The 20,700-nt window shown below is 39.1% G+C and overlaps 3 protein-coding genes across 5 annotated transcripts in view; 2 read left to right on the forward strand and 1 right to left on the reverse strand.

Annotated features, from left to right (window-relative positions):
* LOC146672390 (Fc receptor-like protein 5) overlaps positions 1-20,700 on the reverse strand; it is a 155,543-nt gene that overhangs the window by 121,321 nt on the left and 13,522 nt on the right. The window lies entirely within an intron of this gene.
* On the forward strand, positions 785-11,309 carry LOC146672401 (coxsackievirus and adenovirus receptor homolog). Of its 3 annotated transcripts, none has more exons than XM_085386770.1 (4): positions 785-876; positions 1,830-2,182; positions 8,378-8,731; positions 9,153-11,309. In XM_085386770.1, the coding sequence occupies exons 2-4, from the start codon at positions 2,035-2,037 to the stop codon at positions 9,362-9,364; spliced, it is 714 nt and encodes a 237-aa protein (XP_085242896.1). In that variant the 5' UTR covers positions 785-876; positions 1,830-2,034; the 3' UTR covers positions 9,365-11,309. The 3 variants fall into 3 exon arrangements, with proteins under 3 accessions (XP_085242896.1, XP_085242903.1, XP_085242909.1); XM_085386777.1 differs by lacking the exons at positions 785-876; positions 1,830-2,182 and adding exons at positions 5,004-5,266; positions 6,284-6,376; XM_085386783.1 differs by lacking the exons at positions 785-876; positions 1,830-2,182 and adding exons at positions 5,004-5,266; positions 6,325-6,376.
* On the forward strand, positions 14,098-19,787 carry LOC146672402 (uncharacterized). The gene is made up of 4 exons (XM_085387190.1): positions 14,098-15,065; positions 15,606-15,691; positions 16,420-16,770; positions 17,315-19,787. Exons 2-4 carry the CDS (start codon positions 15,640-15,642, stop codon positions 17,557-17,559), a joined length of 648 nt encoding a protein of 215 aa, XP_085243316.1. The 5' UTR covers positions 14,098-15,065; positions 15,606-15,639; the 3' UTR covers positions 17,560-19,787.

The following is a 20,700-nucleotide window of genomic DNA, read 5'->3' on the forward strand; positions in this document are numbered from 1 at the left end:
CACTGGGAGGATAAAACTATTTGAACATTACCTAATAAGACTGATTCAGGACAGACAGTTATGTTAAACTTTCCTAGCAGTCCTTCACAAACAGGGAACAGTCTGTCTATTCTCTCCATCTGTCAGCTGCTGCTGGCTCTTCCTCCTCCTCTTCCTCACACACTGCTGAGTTTGTCCTGGTGGATCATCGGGGATGCAAAGCCTCACAGATGATGTGCAGCAGTGGGTCCCTCAGTCTGTCCTCACTCTGGACACTTGCAGTTGTCACACATGGAAATCAAATGTGTGATAAGCTGCAGGATTCAAACACAAGTGTAACTTATAAATAATTCAGTTCAATTCAATTCAATTTTATTTATATAGCGCCAAATCACAACAAAAGTCGCCTCAAGGCGCTTCATACAATACATGTTCATACTTTTATTACACAATCAGAGAGTAAGAAACAAACAAACCCAAACAGATGCCTGTAGGAAAAAAGTGGGCTTTGGGGTAGGGAAACAGCCTTCAAAGACGTCTAAGACAGTGCTGAAGCTACGCAAGGACCCATGACACTCAGACAAATGCAACATATTGAAAATTGTGTAAATATATTTGCTCGGGTGAAAATCCCCCAGTGATAGTGTTCTAAGGTTAAAATGATTGGTTATAAATATCCTAAAATGTTAAATGAACATTTCTAATTGGTGTTGTGCCAGCTGCAGTTTCAGCGATAAGATTAGGATCAGTCCCCCGCTATATAAAAGGCTTGGTGTTGATGTAGGCTTTCCTCTCTGTCTCACTATCAGGCTGCTGCTACTCCCCTCTCCACCCTCCGCTCACAGATGGCTGCTGTAAGATTGCTCCTGTTTTTGCCTCTAGCATCTGTTTCTGCAGGTTAGTGAAACACACTTACATTTTTAAAATTTCTTCTCAAACCAAAAACTCATGAGTAAAGTGAACAATGTTTATGCTAGCTGAGCTCCATTTAATTCACATGGGAAGTTAATTAGTGCCCAGTTAATGGTTTTGTTTGTAAAGGTTTAAGTGTTGGCCGGATGATGTTTTCCTCCAACAGACAGTAAAAAATTCTATCGTTTCTAGTAATGTTCATTGCTTATGTCCACATGAACTGACTGATTAAATAAGCATGTTAATCTGTAGCATCACTGCAATCCCTGAGTTTATAAACAAAAAATACAAACTTAGGATTCACACGTCTTTTTCTCTTAATTGGTTCAAATATTCATTTGTCACACTCGGTTCATACTTTATTAGCTGTCCCTTTCACTTTCTCTTCCTGTTTGCATACATGTTATCTTACAGATGCAGACTCTCTCTTCACTCCCCTACACTCTTAAACGAGTGTAATTTATTTACCAACAACAAACAAAAAATCAAGCTGACTGATGACAAATTTACTATATTTTTATAGTTAATTTATAGTTAATTTATTTTTATATTTTTATAGTTTTATTTAACTATATTAGACTTTAAATTATTATGTAATTTAAAATGACATAATAATTATGTCATTAAACTGGAAGCCTGATATGGTGACTCTGGTTATAATAATCATTGAATCATCAAAGTGTTTGTGTATATCTTTTAAATTAACTTGAAGCAGCAGTTTTCAGGCCCATACGTTGCGGGTTTGAAGGAGTTAATGCATCTCAAGATAAAATTTTTACATTTCTATAACACTTCTTTTGACTGCTCCCTTTAGGCATCAGCACAGCAGATGCAAATGTCAAATGTGCAGTTTTAACATCAGTTCCATGCATTAAAATTATAAAATGAATAATAAACATAGATGCATTAAGATAAAAACTGATGATTTTTGTCTTCAGCGCTACAGATGGGTTTGCAAGTGAAGCTTGGGGATGATGTCACTCTCCAGTGTCAAATTATCACAGATGAAAGAATCTCGTGTTGAAGTGGAGCAGAGCTGACCTGAACACAGACGGCTACGTCTACTTCTACAGGAACAACCGCTCCTATGAAAACTACCAACATCCATCTTTTCATGGCCGAGTGAAGCTGAGGGACCCGGAGATGAAGGATGGAGACGTTTCTGTGATCCTGAAGAACGTCACATTTAATGACACTGGGATGTATGAGTGTCACATAGCTGTGAGGAACCCTGTGAGAAATAAAAGAGTTCACACTGAGATCAGTCACTTCATCAACCTCACAGTCACAGGTGAGTTTGTCACCCACAAAAAAACAACATTGTCTCATTTATAATTCAGTTAAAATGTTCTCCACTTATCACGTTAAAATATACATAATGAATAAGTTTAAATTATTGACAGTCCCTCTGCTCACTTCTAGTTTGAGTATGAAGGGTGAAGTCGTAGCATGCTGCTAACACAGAGACTAACAGAGCATCTGTGGACCGTCAGCAGTTTCCTCGCCTTCTTTGAACTTTCGCGGTTTCTGTTCTCGCACACCCTCTGCATAAATAATTTGATTGGGTGACTGTGTTTTCGGCCAGATTAAAATATATGGGAATAAGAACTGTATGTATGAGAAAAGGTCTGCAGAGTGATCGGTAATAGATTTGGCTGCAGATCCAGTCCATGGTTTGCATATTGGTGATGTGGCATTAGATTTAAAAACAAAAAATGCTAAGTGGATAAACATGAATTCAAACCTCCACACAGGTTTATGTTAAAGGTAAAAACAGATTTGTTTGAAGGTTGATGTGGGATAAAAGGAGCTGTATCAGCTCTGCAAGCAGAAAACTGAACAGAACCTTAGTCTTGTTTGACATTCTTAGTCTCCAGAACATCTTAGTGTAGATGTTTATGTTATTTCTTATTTGTATTAATTTCAGAACCACATCCTTACTTGCCAGCGAGAGTGTGTGTTCAATGTGGGCTCGTGGTAAATAAAGTTCTTCCACTCTGACATCATTCCCGTCTGTGACGTTATTACCAGGGAACAGTACAGAATCACATTTCAGAGAAAGTGGTCCAGGGTGTCCGCTATAACCGCAGAGTTTTCATTTCAGTGGCAGATCTCACACATGCTGCTCATGCTGATGATGATGTTTGAATATTTGTGTCTTCTATGATGATACTGGTTGTCGCTCAAGTTGCTCTTCTGCCACCTGGAGGCTTGAAAGTGTTAAAGCATCAATCTGCAGCTCAGTGAAAGTGACATCAGAATAACCAGCACAGCCAAAGAATCCCGAACAAACTGAAGTGTTTGCAGTACAGCTGCAGTGCTGACGGGCAGTAGTGGTTTTTGATATGGGCGACATGGGCGGTCGCCCAGGGCGGCATCGTGGTTGCTTGCTGCTGAAGTCAATTTAAACTTTATTGTCATCTCCACTACGTACAGTCCATAAGACGACGAGACGACGAGGCTTACAGTTTGATGATTTAAAGTCTCACACACAACCTGTCGAAAGGGGGGGGGGGGGGGTGGGGGGGGGGCTGCTGCTTCCAAATAGAGCACATTTCATTCATAATGTTGTAAATCCAAGCCCATTATGTATTCATGATTTGAATCCTGGGTTGTGTGAAATCCCAGAAATAAACCCTAGACAAAGTGAATCTGTGAACTAAGGTGTAGGTCTATTAGGTTATGATCCTCGGGTTGTGAGGTGGGTGTTCATACTGGAGGGCAAAATTAAAACCAGTGGAAGACGGACAAGAAAAGTTCAAAGCCATCAGGAGCTCAGTTTAGAAAAAAGAAGAGGAGGAGAAACGAGCAAAAGATACAGGTAAACAGATGTGTCATTGGATAATGGCAGGTCATCCTGTAACAACCAGAATCAGAATACTTTATTAATCCCTAAGGAAATAACGTGCGTTACAGTTGCTCCAAGAAGAAATGGTAAAAATAGTAGCAGTAACAGACTAAACTCCAAACAATACATTATGTTACAGATTTTACACATTTAAGAAATAGCACTAATATGTAGAGATCACTCAATTATAAATATCAAGGATTAACAGAGGTGATTATAATTATAATATAATATAATAATTATATAACTATCAAGAAAATTTTCAAGAATATTCCAGAGTAGAAAAGAGCGCGTGTAAAAGGGTGTAACTTTTGCAGTGTTTACAGTGTGTTAAGTGGATGCGTTGTACAGGGAGATGGCCACAGGCAGGAAAGATTTCCTGTGTCGTTCAGTGGTGCTTTTTGGTAATTTCACCCTCTCACTGAACGAGCTCCTGTGACTGACCAGCATGTCATGGAGTGGGTGGGAGGTGTTATCCAACACTATCTTTATCTTGGACAACATCTGCCTCTCAGGCACCACCCTAACAGAGTCCAGCTACATCCCCACAACATTACTGACCTTGTGGATCAGGTTATTTAGTCTGTTTGCATCTGTCAGTGCCAGAGGGAGAGTTCGCCCAGGGCGCCAAACAGGCTAGGACCGCCACTTCTGATGGGTCACATATCAGTGAAAAGTGAAATATTTCACTTCTCCTCAAAGTGAGAAATCAGATTCAAGCACTGGTGTAGTTTGAGTACTTTCACACAAAAAGTTAAAGCTGTTGTGTTGATATTTAAAGTGCTTTGATTATTTTTGGATAACAAGAGAACAGCTCTGAAGGAAAAAAGCACATAAACAGAAACTGACTTCATATAATTCAGTTTTTTGAGCAGCTGAAAGTAGCTACAAGCTAAATCCTCTTATGTCAAAACACATCACTTCCTGCATCTGTTACAAATTAAAAGCCTTTGTATGAACACTTCGATTGGATGTCTGACCTAGGGTTTTATTGTGAAGCACTTACAGGAACTTGCAGTAGGAGCATGAGATGAAATAGAAATGCCATGCAGTGTATATAAAGGTTAAAAGTTACAGAGATTCACGTAAAGATGATCGTGAATCCTTTTGATTCTATTAAAAAGCTTCTGTGATGGTTTTAATATGACTGATTATTGATTAATGATCAGGTTTGTTGTTGATCAGCTGTGAAACACGAAGCCTGCCAGACGTTTATTTGAGTAACGTGACCTTCTTTGTTATTACGCACGTGTTTCTGATCCCACCCACAGACTGTTTTTGTTCGTCCTCGTGAGACAAACAGTCGCCAGAGCGCGAGGCTGAGAACAAACCCACCTGTCATGACATTCGGGAGTTTTATTTTCAAATCGAACTTCGACATCGTCCGGATTAGAATTAGGATAAAGGGATAAGGGATGTTCTGTTCCCAGGAAATCTCACCAGCCTTGGATATTTAGCGAGCTTGAAGAGTCGGGTCAGCAGAACAATGAGGCGGAAATGTCTGTGCTGGGCTCACCGTGACTGCAGGTGAGCGTTAACTCGTTTTGACTCCATCAGTGTCATACAGGAGCTTTCTTCATATTTATGAACGCGACTGTAAGTGGACCTCGTGGCCTCACTGCACAAAAACAGTTACTGACACGAAGTGGTTGAATGTGTTTTTTTTCTCTTTTTTTTCTTTTTGTCTGTTGGCTGTTTGTCTGTGTCTGTTTGTGCACGCTCACATAAAAAGTGGGTGTTTTGCTTTCCCCTCTCTCCGCCCGTAACACACTATTTGGGCGCCGCCTGAATCAGAGTGAGGACAGCTTACATAAAAATCAGACATGAGACCAGCAGCAGCTATGAACACTCAGTGCGCCAATTATTTCAGATGTGAATAAATAAGAGCGGGAACTTTAATTTGGATCTGCTGCTCCGTGCGTTCAGGTCTGACGCTGATCAAGAATGAAAGAAACCTGGACTGGATCCCTTTAGTCTTTGTCTCTTACTGATTGAAAGTTATCGGTGATAAAGATCCTCTACATGTAACTGAATACTTCCCTGAGCTGCATTCTAGCAGCTGCAGTTCCAGACTTGAAGGCATCAGGACCAAACATGGGTGCCAAAACGAATTAATAGATAATTAATGAGAACATCAATGGACATTTAATTATTTATATATTTGTTTCATTAAATCATAATCAACTAAAGCAGATTTATTTCACCTGAAAATGATTTTTTTTTCTGTTCTGATGGGGGAAGGGAGAAGAATTCAGTTGAGCTTCCTGTTAATCCACTGGTGAACTGTCACATTTATAAGTCTAAAAAGGAAATCGGAAATCAAAGTTTTTGGGGGTTTTCTATTGATTTGTTGACTTTTTTCTGTCTGAAATGTCATACATGTCATACATTCTTCATTGCATTTTTAAAGTGCGGATTATATATGGTTCTACTTTCCGGTGTGACTGTAATTTTAAATAGTTTAAATAGTTTCGTTTTTAAAGTGGCCCACCCTCCCTATAAAGGCTGGTAGGTCTGGAATGTGAGCTGCTTCTTTCTGTTCAGGTCAGGGCTGCTATAATCTTCTCTCCTCTGGCTTGTCACAGATGGCTTTTGTCAGATTTCTCCTGTTTTTGTCACTAATTTCTGTGTCTGCAGGTGAGTCAAACAGTTTTTTCCTTGCTTATTCTTTCTGCAACTAAAGGCAGTTTTATAAATGAGCGAGTTCTGTTCGTGTCTCAATGTTCCATTTAATTTACGTAAAAAGGTTATTGGCACCCAGTCTAAAGGTGATAAATTCACTCTCGCTTAACAGGTGAAATGTCACTACTAGGTTGTGACCCCTTTGTGACAACGGGATGGTCAAAAGACTTTTTTTTTTTTTTAATCCGGCTAATCACGCATTCCTAGTCGGAAAACGGGATTTGCGAGAATGAGCGCGTCTTCAGGAAACTAATGAGTCATGGAATGAGTCATGGAATGAGTCATGGAATGAGTCATGGAATGAGGTTCGGCTGATTGCAAATGACAAAGGAATTAAACTTTCTCTTTTCGTAATTGGTTAAAATAAATAAATAAATCATTGATATAAAATGGGTTATAGATCACATGCATTACTTTTAACTGCAAACTTTAAATGTAATTATTTTCTTCATTGAGCTGTGAGGAAAAAATAATAGTAATTCTTGAAGACTTTTAGAAAGGATAAAGGGACTGAGAATCAACTATGACAGCATCAGAGTTCACAAGTGCACTTTTGGGTAAATATATAATAATTAGCAAACATCCACACAGCTGTAGTTGGCATGACTGGTTATCATGTGTCAGGCTTGCTTCTTATTATAGAAAGAAACTTTGGGGTTTCAATAGATGCATGTTTTTACTGTGTGTTTTGACGTTTTCTTAATATTTAATTAATTCAGGTGTGTAAAGCTGTAATAAAAAACTAAATCACGCTTTTGTTCTGTATCCTTCCTCCACTGTCTACCTTGTTGATTGTTGTCCCTGTTGCTCGCTCAGAGATAACAGTATACATGTTTGGATGGAGAGAAACAGTTGGATTACTGCAAAAAGAATAATCATACTTTAACTATAGTTTACATTTTCTAAAAAGTGTAAGTAAATCAAATCCAACTAAAAGCAATACTTTGAAAAGTTTACATTCCTTGAGAACACCACAGCATTGGGAAACTCAATATTACAAGTGATGTTGAAAACAAGGAGAGGACAATTCTTGGAAATCAAAGGGAGTTTGGTCTTAGCCTCCACTTGGGTTTTGCTATGATGACAGAGGACAAACGGAGAAAAAAAGAGGAAATGCAGACACACCTGTGTAGGTTTGGTCACATAGATGGATCAGAAGACCACGTGTGGTTTTTATTACCCAGTTACCAAGTTTTGTCAATCAATTACATTTTCAGGTAAAGTTTGCCAAATGTTGCCATTTGAAACAAGTGTTTAAAAGTAATATATATTCTAAAACTGTCATATTATATATGCTTGTTGTTGTCTCTAATACAATATAATAAAACTAAAGCCCCATTTGGGCCTACCACCTCTGCTCTGCTTTACTAGCTGAAAAGCAACCAAATATAGAGGGTAAGAGTGGACAGAATCGCAAAGATGGATTTTAAATATGCTCTCTGAATCTATATTGATATAGTGCATCTCAAACGACTGTGCTACTATATCTATAAAGCTGGTTGCTGATTTTCAGGGTCTGTGTAAAGTCTTGACTGTAAAACATTTCAAAGTGATGTGGTCGTGTAATTGCATTACACTATTCAATAATCAAATAAGTTGCTGAACGAAATTCAGTAACTACATAAAAGTTAAGGACATTTTGAGCATTCTATCTTTATCTAATCTTTCAGTACATAGCATGGTCTAGATTTAAATTCTCTTCATTCCCATTCTCTTGTTCTTCTTTTTTTTTAAACATAAAGTGAACTTTTTAAATCATGCACAGAGAACCTGATATGGTTACAGCGCTGAATACAGGGAGGAGATGTTTTCACGCCTGATATTGGTGAAATTTTCCTTCAAACTTAGTTTGGTCTACTGTGGTTTGTTTAAAAATATTAAATGTCCTGTTTTAATGTCAGTTTCATGCATTAAAAATGTCTTTGCAATAAGAAAATTGATCGTTCTTTTCTTCAGCTCTACAGCAGAATATGCAGGCGACGCTCGGAGCAGACGTCACTCTCCAGTGTCAGATTACTACAGATGAAAGAATCTCAGTGCTGAAGTGGAGCAGACCTGACCTGAACACAGACGGCTACGTCTACTTCTACAGGAACAAACGCTCCTATGAAAATTACCAACATCCATCTTTTCATGGCCGAGTGAAGCTGAGGGACCCGGAGATGAAGGATGGAGACGTTTCTGTGATTCTGAAGAACGTCACGTTTAATGACACTGGGATGTATGAGTGTCACGTAGCTGTGAGGAACCCTGTGAGCAGTAAAAGAGTTCACACTGAGATCAGTCACTTCATTGAGCTCACAGTCACAGGTGAGTTTGTCATGCCAACAGCAAATGGAGTGCGTCCATAATGTCGTAGTTAGCATGTTCACTTAGCAAGTTCAAGCCCAGGTGACACAAAACCTTTGGGCTATAGTCAGCAAAAACATATGTGTGTTTAGTGTCACATGTCAGATAAAACATGCTGAGCTGCTCACTCTGTTGCGAGTAGCTTTAATACAGAAAATGACATGCACTGAGCTAGCAGTTCTTACTACTGTATATCAAGGGTAAAGTCGTAGCATGCTGCTAACATAGATGCTTTCGGTCAACAGCCAAACACATTTTATGTAACTTGACATCTCCTTAACTGCAGCTGACTGAAGCTGTTCTCCTGCTAGCTTTACCTGCTGAACACGTTAAAGCTCACATCTGAGGGTTTCTTCTCTGACAGCTAATCTTTGCTCTGCAGGTGAAGTGCATGAAAACATGTTGGAGAAGCACATCATGGAAAGAGAAGATGCTGATGGAAACAGTGAGGTTGAACAGGTTGAAGCACAGACTATCCTGATTGTTGTTGCTGCTGTTGCTGCTGTTGCTGCTGTCATTGCTGTTGCTGCAGCTGTTGGTTTGTTAGTGTTGCTTCTTAAGAGAAATAAGAAGCAGCGTCTAACATCCTACTGAGGAAGAATCAGTCCTGCTGATTACAAATAACCGCCATAAGGATTTAAATATATTTAATTTAAAGTGAAAATGATAAGATCACAAACTGTTTGTTTATTAGATGATAATTTGTAACCATTACAACGATTAAATACTGTCCTCACATATCTATCATAAAAATGCCCTCATAACTACATTTATAATTATTAATACTAGTTAAATATATACACCTAGAGAACAAATCTTGCTTATTGAAGCTAATCTGTGCATTCAAAGCAGTGGTAGGAAACTTTGCGTGCACACCTTCGCATGTATGGAATGACACATGGATATTTGTGCTTGCAGGTGCACCGCAAACATTTTATGTACTGCATACACATGGACACATTAGAATTACTAACATAACTGAAATGTATGTGTTTAGACTTTGAACCATCTGGAGTACCAAGAAAATCCATGCAAAAAGGCCACAGGCAAGATTTAAACCAGGAATATTCTTATTGTGAGGCTAATCACACCAAATTATAATAATAAAAGTTATAATAACAACTGGAATAACAACAAAAAAAAATCCCGATGGCACGTTGTGAAGGAAGGAGGGTGTGGGCAACCAAAATGAATGCTCTGTCCATGAAAGTATGGAGGTTGAGGAGGGAGAGAGACCGACCATGGCAATCGAGACTGTGTGTGTGGGTGCAGCAGGTTAGACAGGTACTGTGGGACCAGGCCATTGAGGGATTTGTAAGTGGGGGAAGAAAAACTTGTAGTGTGTAACTTTAGTGGATGCCGATGGAAATGTGAGGGTGGGGGGTGATGTGTTGTTAAGACTGTTGTAAAATGTCAGAAAAGGTCAAATTTGACCCAAACTGAAAGTAAAGGGTTGAGCAAAGATTAAACGCTGACACTTCAGTAACTACATTTATCAAGTACACCACACTGAAGGACATCTCTGCTGTCCATTTATGTCAAATCAAGTAAAGTTTTAGACATTGCGGGTGATAATTTTGAAACTACCTCACTTCCTCTGTCACATGATGTCAGACATTTTATCTTCACACTCTTTTATTTGAGCAGTGTTACATTTTGAGAAAACAAAAAAACAAAGGAGAAAGACTGAAAAGATGTTTGCTGATGCTTTAGCAACATTTACCTCAAGACTGTAGGGAAAAAAAAGTCTACTGAGGTCAGTAAAGGTTCTACACCTCTGCAAAGGTGGTGGTATGGTGAATACATCAGTCAGTTACTGAGGCCTCCATATCCTCAACTCAGCTACAAATAGCCATTTTTTACTAATACCTACTTCGACTCTGCTCTGCTTGGTTTTGGTCATTTGCTTTTATAATCGAGTGCCACCTGACATGCATGCAGGCGTGAAAGTGATGCAGCTGAACATAAGGATGTCAAGGTGATACTTACTGATTGCTCTGTGGCTGTCCTTTCCCTCATTGCTGGCTTTTAACAGTGGCTAGTCAGCAACACTGACTAGCCATCAATAATGTCACATTTTTGGATCGCCACACTTAGTTCACTCATAAAGTACCAGGTACTACAAGGTAATGGCAAACACTAAAAACTGAGTCAAGCTGAGCCGACCTGACCTGAGTAGGTACTAATAGAAAAGGGCTAAAAGTGTTGAGTGGAGGGAGGGAGGGGAACAAAAAACTGGAAACTGCTCAGTGAATTAACATCCATTCAGTTTACTTTTTCTAATCAAAAGCAGAAGTAATATAGCATGTCTTTTTTAGCTTGGGTGTGAAGGAGGTTTCTCTCCACTTCAACCAAGTGCTGCTCGAAGGGGCTGATCTGATCTTTGGAGCCCTTAGTTTAGTGTTTTTATTATTAGGTGTTGTGAGCTGAGACTAAACAGATCTTACTGACCTGAATTACTTCTGAATACGCATCAATACTTTACATTCATGTGTATGTGTTTGCATTTTGCTGAACGTTTGATGAATTTTTACCTCTCGCGCTTATTTATACCACACAGTCTGATCTGCACACATAGAATATCAACGCATATGTAAAGAAGCCAATGACTTTAAAACATTTGGTGTTTTTTATATAAGCTGATTTTTTTTTTTTTAACTGTGATTTTTACATATTATACATACACATACATTTACATATTTGAATAAAATACAGTTTTACAGTTTTCTGTTTTTTTTTTAGGAGAGGCTTGACAGGCTTATTATTAATTTATCATCAAAATGGCAAGAATAATAACAATAAATAATAATGAATTATTATTTTTAATAATGGCATAGTGGTGGTGGTGTTATTGATATTATCATTATTATTAGATTAATTAAATATATTCCTTTTGATTTTTGCTCTCCATTTGTGGATATTTAATTAAAATGAGCTCGACATCCCTCCTTGATACACACTTCACATACTCAGAACAAAAATCCTTAAGAAGAAACTGAAACTATGATTATTCAGATCATTTTGATTATAGGGATGTTGAGTTTCTGATAACTCCTTGTTTTTGTGTTGTATGTCATCAGTGTGTTTATTTCAAGTTTGATTGTTCAGTTTGCCGTGAACCATTATTATGCAAATTATCATGAGTACAATGTACAATGTTTCTCTACACTGCAAAATCAAGTGTTACTTAGCATTACTGAACTGTGAAGTTTTTGTCCTCTGGTCAACTGCTGCTTTGAAAAGCATGTATACTGAGCACCAGATGGTTTTATTTTCTGCTATTATCTGCACACCGCATAATAAATAAATAAATCATTAAATTGTGTAAAGGAGTGCCGTTTGTGGAATTCAAATATTTGAAATAAGAATATTTATTATACTGCAGAGACAATACTGACACACGTTTGCTGAGTGTCCAACCAAATGTTAACAATAAGTGAGGGAAAATTGTTCCTCCATTCAACGAGTAAAGGTGAATATTAGGGAGGGAGGCTTTTTTTTTCTACCTCGGCTTTTAGATTTTCAGATTTGTTTTGTTTTTTGTACAAAAATAAGCAACTTGAATAAAATATGTTTACAAGAATAACATATTTTAAAGAGGTGGAAAAGGTTGTGTTCATGTTAAAAAAGAACAGCACTTCGTTTTAAACTAACATCACTGTTTTAGTGAACCATACAGTCCAGATGGGTTTTAGGTAGTTACCCATTTATTTATGTAATACCCTAAAATTTGTACAGCACCCGTTCTCATTTATCTGTACCTACGGCCAGCAGGTGGTTCAAACCCAGTCTCTCTCTTTGAAGAGCTTTTTGTGAAATTATTAACCCCCCGCAAAATATTATGAAATTACAACATCATTTAATATAACTAAAGCTTCAAACAGGTTAAAAATAAGGTGGTAATGAACTTTCTGTTAAAGCAGGTTCACTGCTTTAGGCTCTGTGTGCACATAAAGAGATATTCTGCAAGCGATGATCAAATGGTGATTAAAAAACAAAAAATATAACGGTAAAAATTAATCAAGTTAACCTGAGTACACTCTCAGTGCTCCGTTTATTTCTAAGGTGACAGCTGCAAATTGAAACTCTGAATATTTAAACAGGATCAATTTAAACATTAAAGCGTACAGAGGAGAGCTGTATTGGTAATCTGGCATAATGGACATCTTCCCGGTGGGACGACCTATTTTTGGGCCGATGGGTCAATTGAAGGGCCGCTGCAAATCGCCTGTAAAGCAGCCCAGTCGTTCATTTTCAATACTGACATTGTATTGTAGTGAAATCTCTGAACGCAGCATCCTCCCCTACAGAGTTTAATGTAGAAGAAATAGTGAAACTATGGATGTGACAAGCTGATACACACACACACAAAAAAAATAAATGCAGCAAAATGTGTCAAATTAATGACATGATAATTTGCTGTTGCTGCAGCTCCACCACCGTCAAGTAACCAGCAACACCCAATAACCACCTGTTAGCACCAGCTGTGGAGAAACACAGAAGTGAAGACACAAAGGAAGGTGAAAATAACATGGTAAGAAAATAATGGTGAGACATAGATTTAGGAAGAATTAGGAATTAGGAATGGAGAGATTCAAGAATTCAAGTAAAATAACTGGCTACTTTGATCATCAGCCACCACTAATATCTAAAGTTTACCATATAATCAATTAAAATTGTCACATGCTGCCATGCAGTGCTGCTAACATGTCCTAACCTAACTACAACTGTACCAACCTAATTAAAACCCATTATATATCTATCTAGCTGTGTGTATATATATATATATATATATATATATATATATATATATATGTGTATGTGTGTGTGTGTGTGTGTGTGTGTGTGTGTGTGTGTGTGTGTAAATATAATGTAGCAATAATCAAATGAGATGTAAACGTTTATAGGGTGTCTGTATCACTGTATCAGTAAAGGCCCCTATAGGTACCCCCCTCTGACGGAAGTGATCCCCCTCCCCCCTTTGTTTCCTTTCTTTAAATGTCAGGCACTAAAAGCTAGTGAGGTGTTGCATGCATGCATGGGTGGTCTTTGAAGCTTACACCCACACACTAAACAAATGCGAGCCCTCTTTACTCATTTCTACTTAGACCACTGTCAGTTCGAAGGCACGAGATGACAGCACCTTTGTGATCCTATCAAAACAAAAGTGAAGGCAACAAACGCAAAGACTAATAGAAATAAATATTGTTTGAAAAAACACTTCTTATATCAAACAGTGTAACTGATGAATTGACTGTTGTTGTTGTTTTCTTGGTTTTTTTTGTTTTTGTTTTTTTTTTTGGGGGGGGGGGGGGTGTCAGTAAATTCAGTATATCAATGGTCAGTATATTTAATGGAGGCATGGAAAAAAAATTACCTTCATATACAGAGATTTAAAATATATGTCTGAAATATTCAGCTTTTTAATTCTCCTTATTTTTGTTCCCCAGGTAGCTTCAGAAGCATAGAAATATTAACACATTTTCACTCTGCAAACAAGGGAGAATGTTAAAGGCCCACATCACCCTGTGGGACAGGCAGTTGCACAAAGCTAATTCTTTCATAGGGATGCAAATTTGTCCCATTCACTTGGACACCAGGATCATTTTCTACTTGGGATTCCTTCTGTGTTAAAATAATGCTCTAATAGACTCAGAGTTTAGCACTCTTAAATTCAGAAAGCTGTAAACTGGAACAAGATGATTGGTATGTTAAAACATCTTAAACAAGTGGTCAGGTAAGATGATCTCTTAGGAATAATTTTACATAAAGTTCCCAAACAACTTGCATGATGTAAAAAAATCACACGGCTTTCGTGGCCTTTTCTAGAAAGGGCATAGTCAGTTTCCAAGATGCAATGGTCTCTCCTGTCACTTGGAGGAGTTTGACAGCTGGCAGTCAAACTTGATTACCAGCTGAAATTCCTCGTGGGGATCACAATGTTATCCTTGAACCCAAACATGGCCAGTCACTGACAGAATAGTTAGGTGGAGCTGACTATCCCATAAAAAAAGCAGACAGAGGCTTCTCATGAGAGAAAGAGGGAAAGGTATGCAGAACTGTCAGCCACATGTACACAGGCAGGCTGGAGAGCTCACACCGGCCCAGTGGAAGTCAGGTGCTGATATTTCAGTTAAAAAACATTTGGTGTTGCAGGTAACATCTTGTAACTCCGTTATTCCCATCGCTGGTAGGGAGACATTTCTACTGCTGCTCCACCACACGAAGATGTTCTGGGATTAACAGAGTGAGTCATCAGGGAAGGATGTGTCCCAGCCCAACGACACTGTTAGAGGTGAGAATTGGAAGAAATGCCCAGGAGTTAACATTTGTTCTGCTGGTTTTCCTTCAATTTGTTTCATCTGAAATAATTATGTTTATCTAAAAGTCAATGCTAAGACATTTGAGCTTTTAGTGCTGTAAAGATGTAAATTTTCATCAGGTCATTCGAAAACTAAAATTGTCAAGGCTTCACAGTGTGAAACTAAGAAGATGGACCACACTGCCATGTGAATCAGAGAGATTTATTTCACTGTGCAAAGGTAATTTGGTGACACCACAGAATAAATGGTTTTTATCTTTTTTATATGTATTCTTTATTGACTCGCAGTTTGCACTGAAACTTTGTGAATCAGGTTTTTGTTTGTTTTTTTACTTTGTTCTGGCAAATGCTTAATAGTAAAGGGGAAGCTTGTAAGAAACTGTGTAAAAGGCATGCTATAGCTAACTTTCCCTTTCTTTTGCCTTTCAGAATAATACTCATTTCCTTTAAACCACTCCCTTCCTCTCAACATAAAAGGTTTCAGTTGACTGAAAAATAAAACTTTTTGTTTAGTCGGCAGGCACTTCAGTGTAATCTGTTGTCACACATGGCTTTTCTCAGGGTCCTCCTGGGTTTCTTCCTAATTGCTGAATCAACAGGTGAGTGAAACAAAATTTGTTAGTATTTTTATTCTTTAAAACTAAAGGCTGACCAGAAAAAACTTTTATTTATATGAATGAGAGGGCGACTGGTGTAACAGGGAAGCTGCATGAAACAGAGGTAAAAAGTACCCAAAAGTTTAAAGACTGGAACAAAGTAATGGACGGTGAAAAAGAGCAATGAAGAAGAGAGTGCAGGCAGGATTTCAGGGGTGACTTGTGAAAGAACGGTAGCAGCAGGAGTGAGATGATAGTTCTACAAGATGGTTGTGAGACCTGCTTTGATGAACGGCTTAGAGCTGGTTCCACGAAAAGGCAGGAGGCTGAACTGAAGATGCTAAGGTTTGATTTGGAGTGAACAGGATTGACATAATTAGAATGACTATATCAGAGGTTTGGAGACAAAGTCAGAGAGACAAGTTTGAAATGCAATGGCATAGTCCTCTTAGGAGTTGAGATGATAGACACCCCAACCCCACTGTGCAATGCCCCCAAACTGCAAAAAAACAACAACAAACAAACAAACAAAAAAAACCACAGGAGCGATAATTAGCATGTTAAATATTAAGCTTTCTGAAATTCATTCATGCGATTTCATGAACTGGAGACAAATGTGAGATTTGATCATTTCAGTTATCACTTACATTGTATAAACAGCAGCTACACGTATTAAAGTAACAGTAGAGCGAGATAAACTTCATACTTACCGATTGTTCTCTTTCCTTCAGCTCTGCAGCAGGATGTGCAGGTGAAGTTTGGAGCAGACGTCACTCTTCAGTGTCAGATTTCCACAGATGAAATAATCTCAGTGCTGAAGTGGAGCAGACCTGACCTGAACACAGACGGCTACGTCTACTTCTACAGGAACAAACGATTCTATGAAAACTACCAACATCCATCTTTTCATGGCCGAGTGAAGCTGAGGGACCTGGAGAAGGATGGAGACGTTTCTGTGATCCTGAAGAAGGTCACGTTTAATGACACTGGGATGTATGAGTGTCACATAGCTGTGAGGAACCCTGTGAGAAATAAAAAAGCTCACACTGAGATCAGTCACTTCATTGAGCTCACAGTCACAGGTGAGTCTCTTCCCCAGCCTGGAAATTGCAGCACTTGCTCACTTTAAGAAGAATTTTCTGTACTTGTGTGATATAGTAAATGACCAACCAATATGTGTGTAGGTAAAATAACTCACCCACTGTCCCCTCTGCTCACTTCTACTCCGATGGTGAGTGTGAAGGGTAAAGTCATAGCAATCTTCTTCTTTCAGCTGCTCCCTTTTGGGCTTGATACAGAATCTCACTCTGATCATCTTTAGCATCCTCTTCTGTCACACCAACCCTCTATATGTCCTGCTTCACTACATCCATGAATATTCTCTGGACATATTCTCTCACACATGGATACTAAATGTACTTTGGTGGACATTGGTCATTAAATCTATATTTTAGCTGTATATATTTGAAAACTTTTTGCTGTTTTCGCAGCTGTAAAATATAATTTGCTCCAGATGAGTAACTGAAGCTGTTGTCAGTAGTTTCACCTGCAGAACACACACTCTTGTTGGTTTCTTATTTTGGTGTCTCAGCATTTCTGCTCTAACAATTCATGTTTTCTCTGCAGGTGAAACACGTAACAGCATGTTTGAGCAGCCCATCACAGAAGGAGAACATGGAGGTGGAAACATGCATTTCGTTCAAGAGAAAGAAACTCCAACTGTCCTGATGGTTGTTCCTGCTGTTGTTGTTGCTGCTGTCCTTGTTGTTACTATAGGTGGTTCTGTGCTACTGCGGACGTTTAAAAGAAAGAAGCAGCAGACTACTGAGGCAACCACAGCTGATTTGAAATGTCCTGCTGCTAAAATTTAGAACTGAAACCGGTTTCATGGAGTGGATAGCCTGTCAGCACATCATAAACTGCCAACTGTCTCCACCTTCAGGTTTCTGGGCTCCCACATCTCTGCCTATCTCACTTGGACCCACAACAGCAATACCCTGCTAAAGAAGGCCCGGCAGCGGCTACACTTTCTGCTTGTCCTCAGGAAGAACAATCTGGACAGAAGCTGCTGCTGGCCCGTTCCCGCCCCTGAGTAGAGAGCATGCTCTCCTACCACCTGAGTGTTTGGTACACAGGAGCCACAACTGAGAACAGGAAGGCTGGCCAGAGGGTAATTAATATTGCCCAGAAACTCATTGGCTGCCCTCTGCCACCCCTGGGGGCCATCATCAGCTCCTCCTATATCAGGAAAACCAGGGACATCACAGGTGACCCCTTGTGCGCTCTGGTTGGTGCCACAGGTCAATGACATCCAACACCTCCAGACTCACTAACAGCTTATCCCCTAGGCTGTGAGTAAACACGCTGTACATGTACAGTAACAATAATGGTCAATTCTATTCTATTCTCCATTCTTATAGCATTATTCATGATTCTCTTGCTCTTGACGGAGGTGGTCACACTTTTCTCCTTCTCCCTCTCCCTTATCTTTCCTGCTTGGCTTCTCGTGTCTTTTGTATTGTCTCGCTTATTCTCTAATCCTCAAAGAGTTTCTCAGTTTTGTTCTCTAAAACCTAAATAATTATGGCTTTGATCAACTGGTCCAGTAATGGAATTGACACCTTCCTGGGCTTGGGAGAGCCTGATTGTCCTGAGGAGACGTTTGCTGCCGCATACTCGATGGTCGGTTGCGTCGTGTGTCTGGCGACACTCTCGATGGAGGACATTGAACGACATCTACCAATTCGGAACCACGATCTGACTGATTGGAGCTGGCTCAGACCTGGCTTATCGAAGTACAAGAAACGGCTACAGCTGTTCAAAATCCAACAAGGCTGGCCGACATTATAGATGATGGGCAGGGCTGTGAGTACTCAGACTGTGTTTTGAATGCAATATGGATAACATCTTGGAGAAGAACAACGGGAATTGAGAGACCTGGTGACCAGTGATGGACATTAGACCAGCTTTAAAAATTGGATGAGATTGTTCGCACTAAACCCAAACATTCACCATCTTCACTCGTGCGGCTATCCCACTGGCGCCAGCTGAAGGCCTGTCAAGGTTGAAGCTGACTGGAACAACAAAATTCTCCATGATAACAGGATTGTTGTCAGAACTCTTTGTACCTCCTTCTGTGTTGATCGAAGATTGTTGACTTTTGCTTAACCGGGTGAAGGGACACTGTTTCTCAGTTGAACACGAACACACACACACATACACATGTACACTGACACAGACCTACACTCACCCCCCTCCAAACACCTTCGAAGCTTATGTCTTCTATGTTGTGAGATGTGCTGATTCATGTGCTGAGGTGTTTTTTTCTGTTCTCAAACTGATCTCCCTGTTGGAGCTCAGTCTGGGGGGAATTATTTTTTCCTCCTCATCTTTCCTCATGTTGTGCAATATTCATTGTTATACCTCTCTGACCTGTCTTCCCCATGTGATGTTTGTGTAATGTATGTATGGTTGGAACGGTAAGATGGCACAGCTGGCAGCCTTAACCCAATTTCCCTCTGGATGAATAGTATTATCAATCAATCAATTCAATTCAATTACCTCTTTTGAAAAAAAGCAGGAAAGGAGCTCAGACAAAGCTCATTGAAAAGATGCTAAAGACATCTTTGAACATACGTCTAAGGAACGCCAACCATTTCTTCATGGGTTGCTAGGTGACAGTGACAACGCCTCAGTTAACTGCTATCCTGAGAATCGCAGCCACTTTGAGGTGGCAGTTCTAACCACTGTAACATCAGCACACTCTGACATTTCCACCCACCTCAACTGAGGAGTGTGGCTGTAGCTCAGGCGGTAGAGCAGGTCATCTACTGATCAGAAGGTTGGTCTAGTCTGCATGCCATCCTTGGGCATGATACTAACACCAAATTGCTCTCCGATGCATCCATCGGAGTATGAATGTGTGTAAATGTTAGTTAGAAAGCACTTAGAAACATGTGCTTGTGCGAATGGGTGTGAATGGGTGAATACACAAGTTGTATAAAGCGATTTGAAGTGCTCAGAAGAGTGGAAAAGCGCTGTATAAGAACCAGTCCATTTACCATTTACCAAAGGAAAGGCACCCAGCATAAAATCTTTGTCAAATCTTTGTTTTCTTTTAACACATCTTTTTCTATTCGTACCTAAAGCTTCTATTGTTTTATTTGTCTTTATTTATTATTTTTCAATAAATTTAACTAAAAAATTGAACTCATTATATATCAGTACTGTCTTTCTTCTACTGAGTGAGCTCACTGAAACTTTAGGATGGCTGAATCTTTTCAAGCATCAAACAAAATCTGATCAGGAAACTTGTCTTGAAAACTATTGTTGGCATTGTGTCACTTTTTTGTGTGTTGTTTTCTTTTTTTAATTTGTTGTTTTTAATCCTGTGATTAACCGTGTGAGTGAAACAGTTTGTTTCCGTAATCTGAGAAAATAAAGAGGAAACCACTTTTGCAAAAGAGTATACATTTTGAAATCCTTCAAAAACATGTCAAAATATCAGCTGAGAACGACACCTCAGGTCTTACAGCAACAGGAAATTGATTTATGTCATCATGTCTGAAAAAAAATTCCCACCTGACCCTTCAGAAAAGGCTGATGTTTTACTCAGTAACAAGGCAATAAATTTCCAGAACATCTCATATGCAGTTTGTTTTCCTAGTAATACCATGTACATATACAATTTTACATATGCCCCCGCGACCCGGCCCCGGACAAAGCGGATGAGGATGGATGGATGGATGGATGGATATACAATTTTCAGGGTAGAAATTCTCATTTAAGCTCTGTTCAAAGCTGCAACCAGATCAGCTTCTCCCTCCAAGTTTTGTTAAGCGCTGTTTCTATAATGAGTTTTGAGCAACAATATCATGGGATATACCAGTGGGATGGTCCCTGGATTTCTTGAAAGCATCTGACTTTAGGTTTCTGTCAAAGCTTTTTCTTTTCTTTTCTTTTCTTTATGATAATAATTATAATATAATTATAATAATAATGGGGAGAGTTGT

Source organism: Rhamphochromis longiceps, linkage group LG3, assembly GCF_057381845.1.
Source record: "Rhamphochromis longiceps isolate RC_006_pf linkage group LG3, R_longiceps_female_GT1.1, whole genome shotgun sequence".
In the NCBI taxonomy this organism is placed as follows: domain Eukaryota; kingdom Metazoa; phylum Chordata; class Actinopteri; order Cichliformes; family Cichlidae; genus Rhamphochromis; species Rhamphochromis longiceps.